At 37.3% G+C, this 20,781-nt stretch overlaps 2 protein-coding genes across 2 annotated transcripts; both read left to right on the top strand.

Annotated features, from left to right (window-relative positions):
* Positions 1 to 8,906: 8,906 nt before the first annotated feature.
* LOC147273365 (uncharacterized) lies at positions 8,907 to 10,864 on the top strand. Its single transcript, XM_086228209.1, has 4 exons — positions 8,907 to 9,116; positions 9,194 to 9,419; positions 9,530 to 9,996; positions 10,706 to 10,864. Exons 1-4 carry the CDS (start codon positions 8,907 to 8,909, stop codon positions 10,862 to 10,864), a joined length of 1,062 nt encoding a protein of 353 aa, XP_086084335.1.
* Positions 10,865 to 12,372: 1,508 nt separating this feature from the next.
* On the top strand, positions 12,373 to 20,374 carry LOC147273366 (plastidal glycolate/glycerate translocator 1, chloroplastic). Its single transcript, XM_086227395.1, has 8 exons — positions 12,373 to 12,762; positions 12,841 to 13,156; positions 14,673 to 14,934; positions 15,110 to 15,225; positions 17,318 to 17,427; positions 18,004 to 18,181; positions 18,433 to 18,562; positions 20,034 to 20,374. Exons 1-8 carry the CDS (start codon positions 12,442 to 12,444, stop codon positions 20,182 to 20,184), a joined length of 1,584 nt encoding a protein of 527 aa, XP_086083521.1. The 5' UTR covers positions 12,373 to 12,441; the 3' UTR covers positions 20,185 to 20,374.
* Positions 20,375 to 20,781: the final 407 nt, after the last annotated feature.

A 20,781-nucleotide genomic window follows, 5' to 3' on the forward strand; every position in this document is an offset into this window, starting at 1 on the left:
TCATTTAAAAAAGTGTAGGGTGTGATGAGAAAATTGTGGGGTATGAACAGAATTACACCAAATTTATTTGGACTTTTGTTCAAAATAAAAAAAAGGCATAAATTCAATTTAGATACATAACTATATGCTATTTCAACGGGGTCCATGAACTTTAAAATATTTCAAATATACACCCGATCTATTATCTAAATTGAAAAATGAATTTATGTCTATTGATTCGTTGAGAGATTAGTTAAATGACAGCTTAGCTTTTGCTGACCGGGATTACTTGACGATGTGACGCTATCTCAGCAAACATTTCCCGTCAAATGAGCGACACATGCCCACAATTTAATAATAATAGAGAGAGAGAGTTTGTGAGCCCGTGTCAGGGGTTAGGTGGACCTGTGTCGCTCATTTCCCGCCAAATGAGCGACACGGGTCCACCTAACCCCTGACACGGGTCCACAAACTCATCATCTTTTTCTCGCTCGTTGAACACAAGTGAAGATTTATATTCGAATTTGGGAGAAAACGTGATGTTTTTGAGAGACTAAATGGTCAGGAGAGCGTTTGACGAGCGGGAAAGAGGTGATGGGTGTGTGGGCTCGTGTCAAGTGGACATGTGTTGCTCATTTGGTGGGAAATGTATGCTGAGTTGGTGCCATGTCGCCAATTAATCCCCCTTAACAAAAGCCAAGCTGACATTTAACTGATCTCTCAATAAATTGATGGACGGAATTTTATTTTTCAATTTACATAATAAATCAGGTGTATATTTGAAATATTTGAAAGTTCGTGGACCTCGTTGAAATAGCATATATAGTTATATGTTTAAATTGAATTTATGCCTAAAAAAAATATGAGTGCTGTTATTTACACTCCATTTCTTCTCACTACACATCTCCTTCGACTTTCTAAAATTTATAATTTCTCATAATACACCCCTCTCATTATCAAAATACCCTTATTTTATTCCTCTCACCAAATTTCTCACTACATACTCACCTAACACATCTAAACACTACACATCTCACCCAATACATCCAAACACTACGTACACACCCTACCACCTAACACACAACAAACGACACCTCTCTTGGCTCCCCACCGTCAACCCACCGTCAACGCCGTCGTCAAAGTCGTCATCTAGGCCGTCGTTGAAGCCACCTTCGAGGTCACCGGACCCTACACCATCTCACAATCTCACCACCTCACCACGCTGCAACAACATCTTTTTTCCCCACTATTGCTGCAAGTTGGAGGTATGCCATAACTTAAAGTTTTTAGATTCAAATGTAAATCTAAGGCTTTCTTATGTAATTTCAATTGGTTCATCCATCTCAACACCTTTTTTGTTCGTTTGAGATGTTTTGGAGTGCAGATTTTTAGGGTTTAAGATTGAAATTTCAGGTTGGGGGTTGTCACTTTTGCGGTTGGTTTGACACTAGTCTGCCAAACCATTTTGATTCATTCGGCAACTATCCGCCAAATAGAACTGAGATAGTTCGGCAAAACACAACCGAACGAAACCCAATTTTTTTTTTTAATAAAAAAGTTGTTCGACAAGTGTCTTCTGAACAATTCATATTGGTTCGACAGTAACCTGCCGAATGTTTCCTGTTTGTTCGATGACTTTCTGCCAAACCATCTGCATGGTTTTTTAAATTTTGTTTTTAAGCTTTTGAAAAATCTTATATTTCTTAATGTAATTGTCAATTTCTTGTTTGAAAATACATGTATAAATAGAAGCAGGAAACATGCTTCATCTTCGTCCAAAGGGGAATCATTCGAAGTTGCAGATAGAACATGACCCACAGCTTTTGAGAGAAGAAGAAAAGTATCACGAATTAATCGTGAAGCGGTTGTTGAAGAAACTAAGGTTCAGGTTCATGTGCAGCCAGGTTCACAGACTGTTGATGATGAGGACAACCCCAACAAGTTAGCTCAACCTTTCCCCGAAGGTCCCATGGATACATCCGTGTTGAGAAGCTATAGAACTCACGTAACTACTGCCATTTGGAATAACGTGGTATGATCTTGTTATACCTAATAGTTTATAAGTTGGTATTATATTGTTATATTGTTATAGGATATGCACTAACCATAAATTTTTTGCTTCTATTTGAAATTAGGAACGTGATCTTTAAGGTGCATGTCCAAAACTACCAACGCTCATCGAGACGTCATCCCCACCAATGATTATTCGGAAATATTTTTATGTTAATTCGGATATGGATATTATGTAATTCGAAGATGTGTTTTATTTATAATTCGATTATATTTTAGTTATGCAATTCAACTATATTTAGGCTAGCTTAATTAATATTATTCTTATATGGCTAAATTAATCAAATGTTACATGGATATTAGCATGAGGAATAACAAATACACCTTGACAAAATGCATAAAAATGACAACTAAAAAATACTCTAGCTTTCTTTTTCTCCACCTCTGCTGCATTATACCTCATAATGACAATGATTATTTGTTCCTCCTTCCTTGTGCACGTGCCCAGTTAACCAATGCTTTCCTCGAATGAAATATCTACACATATAATTTATATTATTCACATATCAACTACCACTATATACAACATCATTTTTAAATATACAAATGGATACCTCGTTTGTTGTGAATTCATTAGTATAGTCACGTAAGTATTCAGTCACAACTTCGCCCCCAGTGTATGCCCCAACTAGGGGTGGGCATGGTTCGGCTCGGCTCGGTATCCCCTCCACACCGCACACCAAGCTAGCATCTTAAATTCGGTGTGGTTCGGTACTGAACACCAAAAAAAAGAGCATAGAACTGAACCAAACCAGACCTGCCGGTTCTGGTTCGGTGCTGATGGGCTTTCGGTGTTGGGCCAACCCCTTAACATTTTGGGCCTCAGTTAAGGAACACAAATTTTGAAGCCCAAATCTAAATGAAAGAAATAAGAATAGTAGAATACTGCATATTTTGCCTTTTGGGCTTGAGCAAAACATAAATTAGGCCAAACAATCAAACATCAAACATCAAACATGTAGCCCAGCCCAACTTTTTACTGCAACCTACCTTGATCAAAATTCAAAAATGAAAACTTCCCAGTACGCCAGTACTTCACAGTTCACACTTTACAGACTCACAGTCTTCACTAGTTCACTTCACTACATCAGTGATAAAATATTAAAATAAAAACCACAAAGTTCAAGTCACCAACAAGCCCTAAATCTAAACTATCATCTATTTACTGCAGCAAGCCACCAACTCTAAGTCAACATGTATTCATACAGATTCTTGACATTCTAACACTGAAATGTAGCAGGAGCAGTTTTAGGGGTTGTGACAGTGCTCATGAGTTCTGTACAACAATAACAGTACACATGTTAGCTTGAAAGTCAATGTTATAATAAGAAAAACAATTCATTGAATGAATTTGTACATAGTGGAAAGTTTGATACAATGATACCTGCTTCAATTGATTCATAAAACTCCAGTTCTTCAATTGATGGTTCATTTTGAAGATTGGAGATATCTTTGGACCTTAACCAGTTTTGACAACAGATTAAAGCCTCCACCATCCTTGGAGTCAAGGATGCCCGAAATGAATTCACTACACGTCCTCCTGTGCTAAAGCAAGCTTCACTAGCCACTGTTGAAACTGGAATTGCAAGGATATCCTTTGCACTTGCTTCCAGCCCCGGATATTGGACCCCATTAAGCTTCCACCACTTCAAAACATCAAACTCAATGTCCGGATCCGTTGCCTCAATAGGATCAGTCAAGTACCTATCAACTTCATGTTCCAATACGACCGTATTACTTGCTGCAGCTTCTTCCATCCAACATCTAGTCATTTCATGTCATTTTCTTCCCCCCCCCCCCCCCCGAGGTTCCCTAGAAGCTGCCCTATAACTTGTAGAAGTTGTAATTGTGCTAGTCTTAATGACACTACTTCCACTATAAGTAGGAGTTTGGGGTTGGCGACTTTCATATTCAACAAATAGCTTCATTAAAATCTCCTTCATCTCCATTGTCTTCCTAAGGGCAGCAACTTCATCTAAGCAATACTTTTGTAAAACATGTGCAAAATTGCCTAACTTGTATCGGGGATCAAGCACAAGTGCAACCATCAAGAATTGGTTGATCTTGTTTAGATCACCCCAATACTTATCAAATTTAATTAGTTTCATCCCGGCAGCCATATCATTCAACATCATTTGCCCATTCGATTCAAATTCATTATCAATTGGCATTTCATCCTCACTTAGGAACAAACAATTAATTTCCGCTTCAATGGAAATCAAATCGTGAAATGTTTCATGGACAGCAGGGTGTAAAGATAATGACATCTTACATGTCGTACCATAAAACACTTTAAGGAAGTCCACAAAGATGCCAGCATTGTTCCAATCATTTGAGTTAGGTGGTCCTACCCTTTTTCTACGATTGGCAGCAGGTGCCACCCCTTGTTCCCCTTCATCCTCTTCACCAAACCAACCCAAATATGAAGTATCCTCTTCTTCTACCATTCTAGAAAAAGCCTTCTCAAACTTCAAGGCTGCATTCAACATCATATAGGTGGAATTCCACCTAGTTGGGACATCCAACACCACTAGACCCTTACACTCTATTTTTTCCTTCAAAACACAAGTCTTGAAATACTCCAATCTTTGTGGAGAAAACCTCACATACTTGACAGCATTCCTAATGGCCAAGATTGACCTATCTAACTTTTTCAAGCCTTCTCCACCTATCAAATTGACTATGTGTGCACAACACCTAACATGCATGTACTTCCCCCATAACACAACCTTGGATTTTGTCCAATGCTTCATCTTACCCCTTAAATAATCTATTGCAATGGTGTTTTTTAGAAGCATTATCAGCAGTGATAGTAAGTATTTTCTCCAAACCCCACTCTAGCAAACATTGTTCAAGTATTTTTCCTATTGAGTTCCCTTTGTGAGTAGCTATGACACAAAAGTTCAAGACTCTTTTGTGCAAATTCCAATCATCATCTATAAAGTGTGCTGTGATCACCATGTAGTTGATATTTTGACAACTTGTCCAAGTGTCGGTGGTGAGGCGCACTCTATGTGATGCTCATTCACTCTTCAATTTCAGTTTCAAGTCATCATACATGACCATGAAAGCCCTCACTAGTGTCCTACGAGAAGGGACTTGGAAAAAGGGGCATGCAACACTACAAAAATGCCTAAACCCGTTACCCTCAACAAAACTAAATGTCAGCTTATCTATTATCACCATTTCTACACAAGCCTTTAAGCATTCATCTTTATTACCTCCCCTAGCCATAAGTTGACCAACAGTTTGATCAAAAGATAAAGTTTTCTGTTTTTTGTCATGTACTCTCCCAGGATAATTTTTACATAACTGTGCAAGGTGTTTTTTCATAGCTGAGGTGCCATTTGTCACAGGGTCAGCAACATAGTGGTCTTTGCAATACTTACACCTAGCCCTCTTTTTTATAATCTTCCCTTTAGTCCCATCTTCCTTAACAAACTCTACTATGTCATCATACTTAATGAAATGCTCTCATACCTCAGATTTTTCCTTAGATGGTTTCCTGGCTCCACTTGGGTGTACGGGTGGAAGACCACTAGTAGGGTTGGGTTGGGATGGTGCTGGACCTGCTGGTAATGATGGTGTTGCTGGGGACGATGGTGATGGTGATGGTGATGGTGATGGTGATGGTGATGGTGATGGTGATGGTGCTGTTGATGGTGAAGGTGAGGGTGAGGGTGCAGAGGCAGTAGATGATTCTGCCATCCCTTATTATACAAAGTAGAAATTAGATAATTAGATATATATTCAGATCATCATCAAGCACAAATTACACCAGCCTCAATAAACCCATTTCTCTAAATTTAGAAAAGCACATAGAAAATTAGAAGACCCTTACAGGTGAACCCAGTACTCAATCGAATATTCAAAATTCATAAAAAAAGAAAAAAAAACCATTTCTTTAAATATTCAAAACCAGAAAATGCAACCATAAACTCAGATTGCAGAAACCACATCGATATATCTCAGCAAGACATCAACTTACCAAATTGAGTTGGTTGCTGGTCCAATTGAACTTCTCCAAGCTTCCAACCACCTGAAATCAAGTCATAATTCAAGAATTTTAACATACAAAAACCAAAATTACAATCTCCCAAGTTCCCCCAAATTGAAAAAAACAAACCCTAAATCGAAATGTGAGTACTTACCCAGCAAATGGGGATGTATACTGTAATTAACGAGATGAGAGACTGAGAGAATAGGTTGCGACTTGAGAGATGAAAGACTAAGGGGGGTGTACTCAATCTAAACTTTTAATGACTTTTAAAGACTTAAGAAGTCAGGGAGTACTCAATCAAGATTTTTATAGATTTTTAAAAAGTCTATAAAAGTCTAGGGGTACTCATTCAAGACTTTTTAAAAGTCTATGAAAGTCATATAGTACTCAAAATGTCAATGACTTTCAAAGAGTTCTCAAGTTAATAGACTTTGAAAGACTTTTGGGCTTTAGATATAAATACCAAATCTCCTAATTTCTCTCACATTCTCCCCACTGACTTTTGACGTGAAACAACATGGTAAGATGAACAGGCCCACAACACTTCTCTGAAGGGAAGGAGGATGCCAAACGTTCCTGAGGGAGGAAGCCATAGCTTGATTTCACAGTTATTTCTCATCGACCAACACCCTTCTTTCTCATCCAGAGCTTTGATTTCACGGTTATTTCTCTTCATCTTTTGCATAGATTCCTTGGGTAGTATATAGTTTTCTCATCTCTTTCATGGGTTGCTGGTTATAGTGATGTTATGCTTGATTTCAACTTGATTATGGAAAATAGATAAGAGTTTGGGTGGATTAAGTGTTATGTCTTTCTTTCTTTGTATAAAATTTTTTTTTTTCTGGCCTGTTTGTTATGTTTTCATTCATGGTGTTATACTTGTTTTGTTTGTTAAATTGTTTGTTATTTCCTGATTTTGCTGTTGTTATGTTACATTCATAGTGTTATACTTGTTTAGTTTGTTAAATTGTTTGTTATTTCCTGATTTAATTTGTTGTTTGTTTCTTTGGATATGATGGGCTTAGGGTTTATGGGTGCCTTACAAATATGGTGGATTTAGGATATATATATTTTTTTCTACATATGATGGGTTTATGGTCTATGGATATGATGAGTGTTGATACTATAGCAGAAATATACGATACTTATGTATTTTTTGATGATATTTTTTCTCATTTATTAATCTAACCTATTAGTGTGTAAATTACAATTCGTTTTTGACAAGTTAATTCTCATATGTTTGAATTCACTAAACTTTTGGAATAGACTTATGTATGAATTGTGTAACATTTTGGAGTAGCAATGCATACTATTGTTATTGGTTTTTAAGTAACTGTTATTAGTTGTATTCAGTTTTTTTTTTTGTTTTTTTTTTTTCCTCTGGAATGGGTCTGTTATGCTTGCTTTGCCAAGTTTTCTTGTTTACTGTTTTTTTTTCATAACTGTGATGTTTTATTATATGATGGATGAAACTAGTTTTACACTATGGGAGTTTAATTGGCACAACTCTGTTACAGTATAATTGACACAACTAGTTTTAAACTATGAATGTTTATTTCTTGTTTCTGCATTACTCCTAAACTATTGAGCCTAGGCAGACATCTGATTGGAAAGTTAGTATGGAACAAACAAATACAGGGGCATTCTTATGAAAGTTAGTATGGAACAAACAAATACAGGGGCATTCTTGCTGCAATTGATGCCTTCTCCGACCATGTTCTTATACATACTGATAATCCTTTTTTTCTTTATTTTTTGTAGTCATGTCCTCTTGTCCAATAAGAATAAAAGTGTGAATATTGCTTCCAATAGTTGTTGCTATTGCCCAACGCAATCTATGTTTTCCCTGCCAAGATAGCAACATTTTCTTTCTCTTCTTTCTATAAAAGGAAAATTGACAGTGATAATTTAACAGGATAAATTATGTTGAAAATATTTACATCCTTGACTTTATGACGTATATTTTTGTAGTTATTAGTCTTAGCTCTCGTGGCTTATTGACTCACACTTTTTTAGTAGTGAGTAGCATTGGCATGTGATTATGACTTTAGTGGTTCCTGACTAGTCAAAAAACACACCAACAAATTATAAAAATTAAATGATCAATCATTTGCTGAAAGGATTCCTATTAATTTGATTTCTTGCATGCATTCACGTTAAGCCAACCTTTCACATTGCTTAATGAAACTATTTGCTTTAACATGTCTCAGGTTCCTAGCTGAAGAATTAGGTGTTTCAAAGTGATAGATTGCTGTGACAGAAGAGGTGGGGGTTAATGTCAGAACACCAGGTAATTGTAAAATGTGAAAGATTAGTAGTTACATGGTACATTCAGATTTCAATCGTATTAAGTAAAAGCATGTAACCCCAACTGTTAAGCTTCAAAAAGAAATTTTTCATGTTGAGTTGAAAATGTCTATTCTACACAAATTAGTTTTTATCCTACTTCATTCCTTGCATCTAAAGATTTATTATTTTTTTCTTCTCTGGTGGTTTTGTATATATGTCTCAGTCTAACATGCATGAAGATAATGTAGTAGAGGAAGAAGAACTGGAAGAAGAAGAAGTGGAAGAAGAATTTTATGAAACCATCAGGTATTCATTGATGGCAATGGAAGCAATCCTCCATGTTCTAAATGAGCTTATAGCTATCATGCGTCGTGAATGTGTTCAACGTCTTCTAGCTTGGCGATCAATTTCTACAAATGGATACGAATATATACATAAAACATTGAATGAGGATCCTGCACACTTCCGGCAATTGTACAGAATGTATCCTGATGTGTTTTTAAAATTATGCCATATCATTAGAGAAAAAACACTCTTACGGGATACAAGGTATATTTGCATTGAAGAAATGCTTGCAACATTCTTACTCACTGTGGGCCAAAATTCTCGATATTGTTTAAGTCGTAAAACATTTTATCGATCACATGCCACTGCGAGCAGAAATTTTAACAAGATTTTAAGGGCATTGAACACAATAGCAGTAGACATGATGATCAAACCTAGACCCACAGTGCCAGCTAGAATAAGGGAAAGTACAAGGTTTTACCCGTACTTCAAGGTAAGTGATAAAATATTATTATTATTACTATTATTATTACGTGAATATTTAAATTTTTATTTTTTTATTTATTTCAGGATTGCATTGGAGCTATTGATGGTACACATATTCCAGCAATGGTAACTGGACGTGACAAAAGTAGCTATCGTAATCGTCATGGAAGTATTTCACAAAATGTGTTCGCAGCTTGTAATTTTGATTTGGAATTTATATACGTACTTAGTGGGTGGGAAAAATCTGCTCATGATTCAAGAGTGCTAAATGATGCTTTATCAAGGAGGAACGGACTTAAAGCGCCACAAGGTATGACTTTAATTGTTTTGTTTTGCTTTTTATTTGTTTTTTTGGCTTTTATTTATGTCCAATTTATAGAGGTCATACATTGCATACTAATAAAAGTATTGTATAATCAGGTAAATTTTTCTTGGTAGATTGTGGATTTCCAAATCGACGCCAATTTTTAGCTCCATTTCGAGGTGTTCGTTATCATCTTCAAGATTTTGCAGGTCAAGGTCGTGATCCTGAAAACGCAAACGAATTGTTCAATCTTCGTCATGCTTCCTTGAGGAATGTAATTGAGAGGATATTTGGTATATTTAAATCGCGATTCACAATTTTCAAATCAGCTCCTCCATTTCCCTATAGTACACAAGCAGAGTTAGTGTTGGCTTGTGTGGGATTACACAATTTTCTTCGCAAAGAGTGTCGTTCTGATGAATTTCCGGTTGAACCAGAAAATGAACCTTCATCGTCTTCATCATTACCAATTAATGAAATGGATGATTTTATACCGCTTTTTGAGACGCAAGAACAACAACGAGAGAATGCTAATGAATGGAGGGCTAGTATAGCTACTGATATGTGGAGAGATGTTGGGCAGGTTAATAATAATGGACATTAAGGATATTGAGTATTGTATTTTTAAACAAATTTGTATTACGATTTTGGCATACTTGTAAGGTCAGTATGCAGACATGTTACTTTGGGTATGGCTCTCTGTCATGGTTCCTTCACTTTTGTGTAGTTCAGATATACAAGTTCCTTTTGGTATTTTCTTCTTGGTTGGAAGTCCTTATGATATATTGGTTATGTTATCAATTTTTTATATGTGACATTGCATTTATATTGATATGCACCTCTACAAATCTCTCTTTGTTTTTGTTTTCTTTTTTTGTGGTTTAAGCAGGGAATTTACTTTACATTAGTTAGTTTATGAGTGGATTTGAATAGAGGAGGCATCATGTTTTGTGCTACTTTAATTTCTTGTAATCCATGCCTCTTCAAAAAAATATCTCATAATTAATATTTCACATCTTCAAAAATCTCATAATATTTCACAGTTGTATCAAGAAGTTATTGAAATTATTAGAAGTTATTGAAATTATTAGAAATCAATGAAATTATTAAAAGTCGTTGAAAGTCTATCAATGTCTATGAAAGTTTTTTAATAAAATTCCATGAAAGTCTATAAAATTCTGTCACTTAAAAAAACTCCTTAAAAGTCATTAAAAGTATAGATTGAGTACACCCTCCTAAGAGTTTTGGATTTTGGGTATTTTAGGTTCGCACTCTAAAATTTGGGATTTTAGGGTGGTGAAGGATGGTGGTGGAGGTCACTGGGGGTGGAGTGGTGGTCTATGGTGGTGGATATGATGGTGGAGAATGCCGGTGGTGGTGGATTTAGGGTTTGGGTGAATTCGGGATTTGGGGATTTTGGAATGATGGTGATGGTGATGGTGGTGGACTAGTGGTCACAGACTCGCAGGCGATGGTGGTGGTCTCGGATGGTCATGGTCGAAGACTCGCAGGCGATGGTGGTGGTGGTCTCGGATGGTGATGGTGGTCTACTGGTGTGTGTGTGTGTCTCTCTCTCTCTCTCTTCGAAAGGCAATCAGGAAACTGAAGAAGGAAATGAGTCAAATGACTCAGACTCAATGACTTAATGAGCAATGAGGATTGACTGTATTAGTCAACTTAGTCTAAGTGTCTAAGGAAACACCTATTAAATAAGTTAGGATTCATAAAATGGACAACTAACAAATAAGCTCAGTTGGTTGGGAGCATAAATTTGGTGTTTGAGGTCTATTGTTCGACTCCCAGCTTAGCCAAAATCTTAAATTTTTTAATTGAATGTAGATATCATTTGTGTTCTCGATTTGGTTCGGTTCGGATTGGTGTTTCAATGTCCAGAACCTAGACCAACCCATGTGGATCCGGTTCAGTTCGGTTTCGGTGTCGGTGTTGACTGGTTTTAGTCAACACTGTTTTTCCACGATTTTTTCCCATCTGCTTGGTTCGGTTGTTCGGTGTAACGGTTTTTATGCCCACCCCTAGCCCTAACCTTGTTGTTTCAAGTAGAAGCATCACCATACTGCTCGCTATACACATAACATAAGAAAATGTAGTTAGAACAGACCGTTCGGTGGAGTGTCGCCGAACAAATATAAGAACGTTCAGTAGATGCCTACCAAACGAGATCACTTCTAAAAAATATCAAAATTTCATTCGGTGGGTTTCCTGACGAACATGAGTAAATAATTTGGTAGATGACTGCCAAATGGTATGAAAGGTATCCGGCAATTAACCACCGAATGATCTTTTTTAATAATTCTTTGTGATTTTCGTTTGGTAGTGATCTAGAGAATAGTTTTCATTTATTCGGTAGGCATCTGTTGAACATTTTAAAATTGTTCGGCATTGGTTCGCAGAACGAACCACGACAAAAAAATGAAGAACATGAAAAAAAATTTCAAAAAACATAAAAATTTACTATCATACCTCATCTAAAGACGAATAAGAGACGAGTGGAGGCTCCATTCATCAAAACTAGTAAGTTTTTCTACAATATGATTACTTATATAGAACAAGAGACATGGTTTAGAGTTTAGTGGATGAAAGATGAAGAATGAGGTTATAGGAGGAAGGGGTGTGTCTTAAAAGTTGTGAGTGGGGTTTAAGAGTGATGGGTTTCGGGTGTGTAAAGAGAGTTTTTTTTTTTTTTCACATAATATGGGTTATCTTTTAAGGTCTTTTCACTTTGGATTAAACGTGTTAATTTCTAAATTAAGTGAAGAGGGTGTGTAGTGGGAGAAATGAGGTATGCAAATAGCACGCTCAAAATTATAAACTAACTGTAACCGTAACTTTTGAAAGTACGGGAAAAGTACAAAATGAACTTACAAAGGGAAAGAAAGATTGGGTGGGTGGGATGGGATGGGGTGGGGGAAAAATCTCATCCTTCTCCTCCTAAAAAGTTGGGGTAGGTCCACACAATTTCAATGTTTCCCCTGTTGCTCTAAGCTTCACTCATTCCCTTACTCTTTCCATGTCTACCTTCTCAGCCATACCCAATAATGTTCTTCCCAACCACCCCAATTCAATATTCTTTTTTCCTTGTTGTCTGCCTTCACTTTCAAATTTTCAGAGACACCATCCAAAAAATAATAATTCAGCTGTTGCTTTCAATGGCGTCAGATTGTCACATAAACGGACTCATTTCCAAAAATTTGCCAGACCCAGTACAGTTCTTGGACTCAATTCCAGGTTCTTGCAAATGGGGTATCAAGAAACCTGCTCTAATAGACAGGTTTTAGTGAAATCAACTGGTTCAGAGAGTGGTGCCACTTCCAGTACTGTCTCTCAAAGTGTGCGTAAATGAGTTTTTGCAACTTTAAGGGATAAAATGATATTTTGTTAATACGTTCTTAGCTTTGATGTATTACAGGTGCTTGGGATTTTGCATCTGATTGTTTCAGTTGGTATTATTCTTGCAATGGACAAATTTTTGAAGGCAGCATTTGTGGCAGCTGCCATTAAGTTCCCAAGTGCGCTTTTCGGGATGTTTTGTATATTCTCCATTCTAATTATTCTTGATTCCACTGTCCCTGTTGTGGCAACAAGCTTGATGAACTTCTTTGAGCCGGCACTACTGTTCATTCAGAGATGGCTGCCATTGTTCTATGTTCCATCTTTGGTTGTTTTGCCACTTTCTGTTAAAAGTATTCCCACGGCCTCGGGCATCAAGATTTGCTTCATTATAGGTATGTCAGCTTTTGCAACTCTAAGATAATTTTCTCCGATGAAGCTATTTACTACTTGAATTTTCCAATGACTACTGTTAATTTTGGTTGACAATGTGAATTATTGTTTGCCACTTGTTTCCCAATTGTTTAGATTTGTGATGAGCTTAATACTAATCATCAATAGCTAATGCTTTTTTCTAGCTCTGTGGTTGAGGATAGAATTATAATTAGGATCACTATTACCCCTAGAAGCAACTAGCTGTGAAAAGCCACTCAATCTCTGAGAGGAGACATACCTGAACTGCCAAAAATTCTCTCCTTAGAACTCACTTCTGAACTGACAGGCAAGGTTGTCGAACACTCAAATTTTTGTGTGGTATCTATCTTTCTCTTTTTCTTTGCTCATGACTTGAAATACTTTCTTCGTCTGGTGTATATGATTTATTTGGGGTTTTCTGCAACTGGTAGGCAAGGATTTTCTTTCACTTTCCATTTTATGATATCCCTTAGTATTTACTCATGGGTGGGGCAAGCTCTTCTATTCTGGTTCACGGTTTCTCTTGGGAGAAATAAGGTCTTCAACTAAACACTCTAGGGTTCTTTGTACAATCTACGAATACCGCTTTGCATAGCCTGCAAGCTTCTTTTTGGCAATTTCATTTTGGTGAAGTGAACATGCTGTTGCTGACTATCTGTCATGTAAGAATTTTGGAAAGCAAAAGCTCACAACAATGCTTGTGAGCCCCCTTAATAAAGAAATTTGCTGGTTGAAGGAACAAACTGAACACAATGACTTCCAGATAGTAAATAATCACGAATGAAGTGATCCTAGCTCAATGTGCTACAAGCATGGAAAATAGGACTGGAGGCCATGTATGTAGTGCAATGGTTGTCATAGTAGAAATAGAAATGTGGAGCTTGTGAAGCAGGTACATAATCCAAAAACATCTCAACACATACTTGAGCAAGTAAGTGATACTCTCACTCAACAGTCAAAGGGGAAATAATAGGCTGTTTATTAGCAATCCAAGAAATCAAGTTGGGACATATGAGAACAGAGAAAACAGAAGTAGAATGCTGAGTATTAGGACACCTAGCCCACTCTAGTCTAATATTCTGCCGACTAGTCACCCTTGTAAAGAGCATTCTAAGCCATTTCAAAAGTTACATGAGGAAATATTGCTTGAGGATTCATAGGACAGGAGAAAATAATTTGTCAATTACCAAATACCTACACACACAGGCAAGCGTCCATGGCCTTGACTAATGACCTAGGGCAAGATTGGCCTGTGGCATTACAAGTGCCGCCCTTACACTAAGCAATGGAAATTGAACTTAAGCAGTTAAAAGTTAAAAGACATCCATCTAAACTGTAGATTTTTTCAAGATATTGTTTCCTGTTACCTCTCTCATTCTCTCTTTCTCGTGTACCTTTGTATGTAAGTACATTGTAAGTGCCTGCCTGCATGCTTTTTTTCTTTTGTTATTTTTTTTTTGGTACAATTACATGGTAGTGCTTAATGATTTGCTGCAGTTGGAGGCTGGCTGGCTTCACTTGCTGTTGCAGGATATACAGCAATAGCTGTAAGAAAAATGGTAAAGACAGAAATGACAGATGCTGAGCCGATGGCAAAACCCTCTCCATTTTCCACCATTGAAGTGTGGTCTTGGAGTGGGATCCTCCTTATATCCTTTGTTGGTGCATTATTATACCCAACAGTCCTGGGGACAAGTGCTCGAACATGTCTTCCATTCCTACTTTCATCCACTGTGTTAGGCTACATTGTTGGTTCTGGGTAAAACTTCATTTTCCATAGTTTAGGTCTACCTGCACAAGGATCTTTTTATCAAAAGTAAATAAACAAATAAACAACCAAATAAAGTTTTTCGTTTTAGTACAGGAACTCAAACTCTTAGCTAGATTTTCTTGTTTTTGAAGTTCTCACTCGTTTGTTGACTTCTAACTTTCAGATTGCCATCTGATGTGAAGAAGGTTTTCCACCCGATTATTTGCTGTGCACTATCTGCAGATCTGGCAGCATTGGCTTTTGGATACTTCTCCCAGTCTGGGCTTGATCCTGTTCTTGGTACACTTCTGAGATAACTTTCTTGGTTTCCACTACTACACTATGCTCCCTTTGGTTGCTGAGCAACAAAAGTCAATAAATTACGTTTTTAACAACTTAAAACAACCACAAATACTTATCAGAATCCATCTTAGACTTTTGGATCCCTTGGTTTAACCTTATCTTTTCTATTTTCTTTATTCCTTTTTTATTTTTATTTTTATGGATTTTGTATGTTTCTCCGTTTGTGGATTTATTTTATTTTATTTTATTTTTTTCGTTTTCCTTTCCCTAAATCTAATATAATTACAGAAAGGAATATCTGAACTACCATCAAAAGGACTAAATGGACATCTCATTATTAGATGAAGTTAAAGAATTACACCAAATGAGTATTGAGGGAAACATTTTATGCTTTGTATCATACTATCATGTCCATGAATATGATATTTTGTTAAAATTAAGAGAATTTTGATGTACACGTTTTGAGTCATGTACAAGGAATGGGAAAAGATATGTAAACAAATTTATGAGGGTATGGGAAGGATAGGGACTTAGGTCATGTAAAGTTCTTCAATGCTCAAGATTAGAAGTTTTGACTGTTTGTCTAAATTATATGAAAATTAAAATCAGGAGTTGATGCCACCCAGGTATGCTGGTAGAAGTTGGCATGTTTATTGGAGTACACTCCTTCCAAAATTTATTGTAGAAAATGCTAAGGTAGTTTGTATTGAGGATGCTTGGCACAAAACTTTCATTTGAATTCTTGAGGTTTATAAAAACAAAAATAATAATAATGAGAAAAAATATAGTAATTTTTATTGTAAATATCAGGTCAATAAAATATCTTACTGGCAATTGCCTCCCTTCACTACACCTCCCCAACCTTAGCAGATTTGTTAATTCTTTCTCCTTATCTGTCTATCTTAAGCATAAAAGCAAAATATATAACTCTCATATCACTTTTCATTGTTACCTCATGTTAGATTTTCATATCATTCCAAGAAAGTTCAATGACTATTCTCATAAACAGTCGTAAATTGAATGAGGATACTGAGTTGGATGATTCATAAAACAAGAAAGTTCACAGGATTTATGAACACATCCATAAGGAGCTTGGTACATACATCTTCCTTTGACTAATAAAAGAAAGAAAGTCATTAAGAGGACTTTGTGAGTTGCACATAAAATTAATAGATTATGGATGAGCAAAGCTCTTGTTTATTTCTTTATTTTTCTTTCAACTAGTCTATAATTTCATTTAATATACGGAGAGCCTATAGCTAGCTTCGTATAGCTTTAATAACAGATAGAAAACTTGTACAGCTCTTCCTGACAGGTACTACTTGGGAGTTGGAACTCTAAATTCTTTTCCATTAAAATGCAATTAGCTAAAGGATTTAGAAATAAATGGCAAGGTTGAAGAAGAGGCATTATATATACTTGGATTATAAAAATAAAAGAACTTCCATGTCCCAAAATTTATAGAAGCACTTAAGATGTCATAAAACTGTGGGGCTAGTCTATTAGGATGCATAAAAAAGCAATGACTTTGGTGTTAATTTCTTCAAGGGTATTACAAGGACAGATGATTGCAAAGAACATTTGAATGTGGGAAAATACACGATGGTCTGTGATGTTTTTATGATTGTGTCTAAGGATTCTCATATGGTTTAGCATCATTTGGTTTGAGGTTTCTAAGTCATTGTTGACAAAGTATCCTCTCTTTGTTGGTTTGAAAGGTAAAATGGCATACCAATTGTGGTTTTTACATGACAAGTGAAAACTTATGTCTGCTACTCTCTCTCCATTTGGATGGAAGGATTTAATATGAGGGATATGAATTTGAGTTTTTATTCCTTTTAAAATATTAATTTTTTCATGTTAATAAAGTCTACATATATATTTGATTATTTAAAAAAAGAAGGGATTTCAAATACTCAAGAGAAGAGTTATTTCAAATCCCTCTATTTCTTAAATAATCGATTTTATATGTGGATTTATTAACATAAAAACTCAAATCCAAGTTTCCTCATTTAAATCCTTCCATCCAAATGGACCCTTTGTAACTTTAGTACATAGAAATGATCATTCTTCTTCTTGATATGCACAGAATCATACCTTACGAAGGTTTCATCTAATCCTGGAGCTGGTGATATTCTGATGGGATTCTTGGGGTCAGTTATCCTCTCATTTGCCTTCTCAATGTTCAAACAGAGGAAGGTAAATAACATTCAAGTTGCCATGGGTTTCCTATTTTGTATTATTTATAGTTATTTTATTTTGCTGGGTGAGTTAAAAAGTGTTATTGAGTAGCTGGACCGAGTTTTATGGATAATCCATTGGAAATTTGTTTCTTAGGAACATTGTATTCATCAACTAGTGGAGTAAATATGCTTGGGACAGTACCACTCTTCAATGCATTATTAACTAGGATAACCCTTTCATTATATAATTAGAATATTTCATGATCATCTTTCTTTGTACTTGGTAATCCGAAATATATCCTAGGTTGAGAATAGATTGAGGCCCTACAGGCAAGAAAAAAAAAAGATGATTGCAAAATGCCTTGGGACAGGTTAGTTTCTTATATAGGTATATATTGGTGCTCAAATTTTGGGTTTGCCTTCTATTCCTACAGCCATACTCCAGTTCACTGTGAAACTGATGTAACTGTGTGCATTCTTAATTTGCCCCCAACTTCTAGTTGGTATTAAAACCAACTTAGCATTTTGAACATGTTCTAAATCTATATTACAAATTTTTGAAGAAGATTATTGCTGCTATACAATTTTTCAGCTCGTCAAGAGGCATGCAGCTGAGATTTTCACATCTGTCATCCTGTCAACCATATTCTCGTTATATTCAACTGCTCTTGTTGGACGTCTTGTTGGGTTAGAACCAAGTTTGACTGTCTCAATTCTACCACGATGTATAACTGTGGCATTAGCACTCAGCATTGTGTCTTTGTTTGAAGGTATTAGTTCATACTTTTCATTTGCAAACAAGAAAATCTCTGACCTGATAATCATGTGCTAAGTTTGACATGAATTTCTAAAATATTAAACTAATAAAGTGTAGACTGTTCCTATTTATTGCTTGCCTAATTTATTTCTTTTGCAAACTGCTAGAATTATATAATGCTCCAAACACATTATTGCATTCAGTACATGTTTAAACTTAACTTTCGTCTTTTAAATATATATTTGTACTTTGCATATGTTGTAGGTACCAATGCATCTCTCACAGCTGCCGTCGTTGTAGTAACTGGTCTGGTTGGAGCTAATTTTGTGCAAGCAACACTTGATAAACTACAGTTTCGTGATCCTATTGCTCGAGGAATAGCTACTGCATCTAGGTATGCATCACTGCTGAACCATCTGCATGAAATGGTCAAACTATTAAAAATTAAAGAAATTGATTAAACCATATAAATAAAATGCAGGAAAATTTTGTTGCCAGTTCTTAAAGAGGGCTGCTATTTGCACACCCTTTTTTTTCTTTTTGCACACCCTTTTTCTCTTTTTTTCTCCTACACACCCCACACACTTACTTCAAATTCAAAATCTCTCAACACACACCCAACCCATTACTAAAATACCCTCATTTCATTACACACCCTTCTTTCTTTTCCTCTATTTTTTCTCACGTTCACACCCCCCTCCCCCTGTTTTTTTTTTTTTTTTTTTCTTCTTCTTCTCCAGCCAGCCAGCCAGCCCCTCCACCCAACCAGCCAGCCAGCCCCTCCACCCAACCAACCCAGCCCCTCAACCCCCTCACCCGACCCACCCCTCCCTCCCTCCCCCTCCGGCCTCCCCCCTCCACCCAACCCACCTAGCCCCTCAGCCCCTGCACCGACCCCCCCCGCAGCACCACCTCCTCTCTCTCTTCCCCAGCCCACCCCAACCCAGCCCCGACCACCCCTCACAGCCCACCCCAGCCCCGACCCACCCACTCAGCCCCTCACCGGACCACCTCATTCCCTCCCGCACCCCAGCCCTGTAGCAGCAGCACCTCCTCTCTCTCTCTCCTCCCGCGCGCAGCTGCGCATCCGTTCGACACTGGCCCGCCGAAAATGTCACACTCGTTCGGCAGGCATCCGCCGAACGATGTGAGTGTTGTTCGGTAGGTACCCACCGAACATCAAGGACCCGTTCGGCAAGTGCCCGCCGAACCAGCTACTCGGAGAGAGAGAGAGAGAGAGAGAGAGAGAGAGAGAGAGAGAGAGAGAGAGAGAGAGAGAAGGGCACGCCGGTGGTTGGAAGCCGCTGCGCGCGGTGGCTGGAGGGCTGGGGTGGTCGGGGCTGGGTTGGGGTGAGAAGGGGCGGGGCTGGGGTGGTCGGGCCTGGGTTGGGGTGGGCTGGGGCGGGGCTGGGGTGGTCGGCAGAGATGGTAGAGAGAGGGAGAATGGTGGTGGGCGTGGCTGTGCAAGCTTGAGAAAGATGGAGGGGTGTGTACGGGGGGGGGGGGGGGGGGGGATGGGAATGGGGTGTGTGGGTGAGGGGAGGGTTAAAGTGGTATTTTTCTTGAGGCTTTTTTTTTTTTTCAAAAGGGGTGTGCAAAAAGAAAAAAGAGGGTGTGCAAATAGCAGCCCTCTTCTTAAATGATGTTAAATAATGAAGATTTTACCTCTGGGATACAAAATTCTTTTATGCTGTGATTTAATGTTATTGATACTTGGCTTTTCCTTAGTTTCACTCTCCACTCAGACAGGCGCGCTAGTGACTAGATTTCAGAGCATTACTCATCTCATAATCAATTTAGAAAACTATAATTCGATGAACTGACTATTATGCACTTATGCTTTGTTTGGTTTTTGGTTGTTCCAGTGCTCATGGATTGGGAACAGCAGCATTGTCAGCCAAGGAACCTGAGGCTCTCCCATTTTGTGCCATTGCTTATGCTCTGAATGGTATATTTGGCTCTTTGCTCTGTTCAATTCCTGCAGTCAGGCAAAGCTTGCTTGCCGTAGTTGGATGAAACTATCAGCTGCTCAGTTGTCCTCACAATTAACTACTGCTTGGAAATCATTAGTTTCTGTTAATCACATATACGACATTCTGCGATTAATTAAGAACTAGCTGGCTGCCTCGTGTACAAATACTCATATTAAAAACCATACCACTTGAAGCATCAAATTTAAACAGGAATAGACACTTCTATTTGATAATTTGCTTGGACCAATGTGCACTATTACTTACTACTGCTCCAATCAAGTTAAGATTGGTAGGAAGTGAACCTAACAATGGAACAATTGTTTATTTCAAGAGCTAAAATACTATAAATTTTACAGGAAAACAGACTCTTCTATTTGGTAATTTACTCAAAAGCTAACTCAACATGCATTAACACTCCCTCACGCATAAGCTGCACGTAATAACCATAAACTTGATGTCACGGAGAACTGAAGAAATTAATAAAAATGTGTTTAGGAGCTTTCAACATAGGACCAAACAAGACCTTTACACCTGGAGTGTTAATTCTACAGGCGAAATTTGGAGTTCATTCTCTTTCTTTGTTGTTTTCTTCTTTGACTTTCTGCTTTTGCTTTTGTTTTTGGTTTTTTTTGTTTTCCAA

Source organism: Dryas octopetala, chromosome 9 (assembly GCF_963921425.1).
Source record: "Dryas octopetala chromosome 9, drDryOcto1.1, whole genome shotgun sequence".
NCBI classification, from domain to species: Eukaryota; Viridiplantae; Streptophyta; class Magnoliopsida; order Rosales; family Rosaceae; genus Dryas; species Dryas octopetala.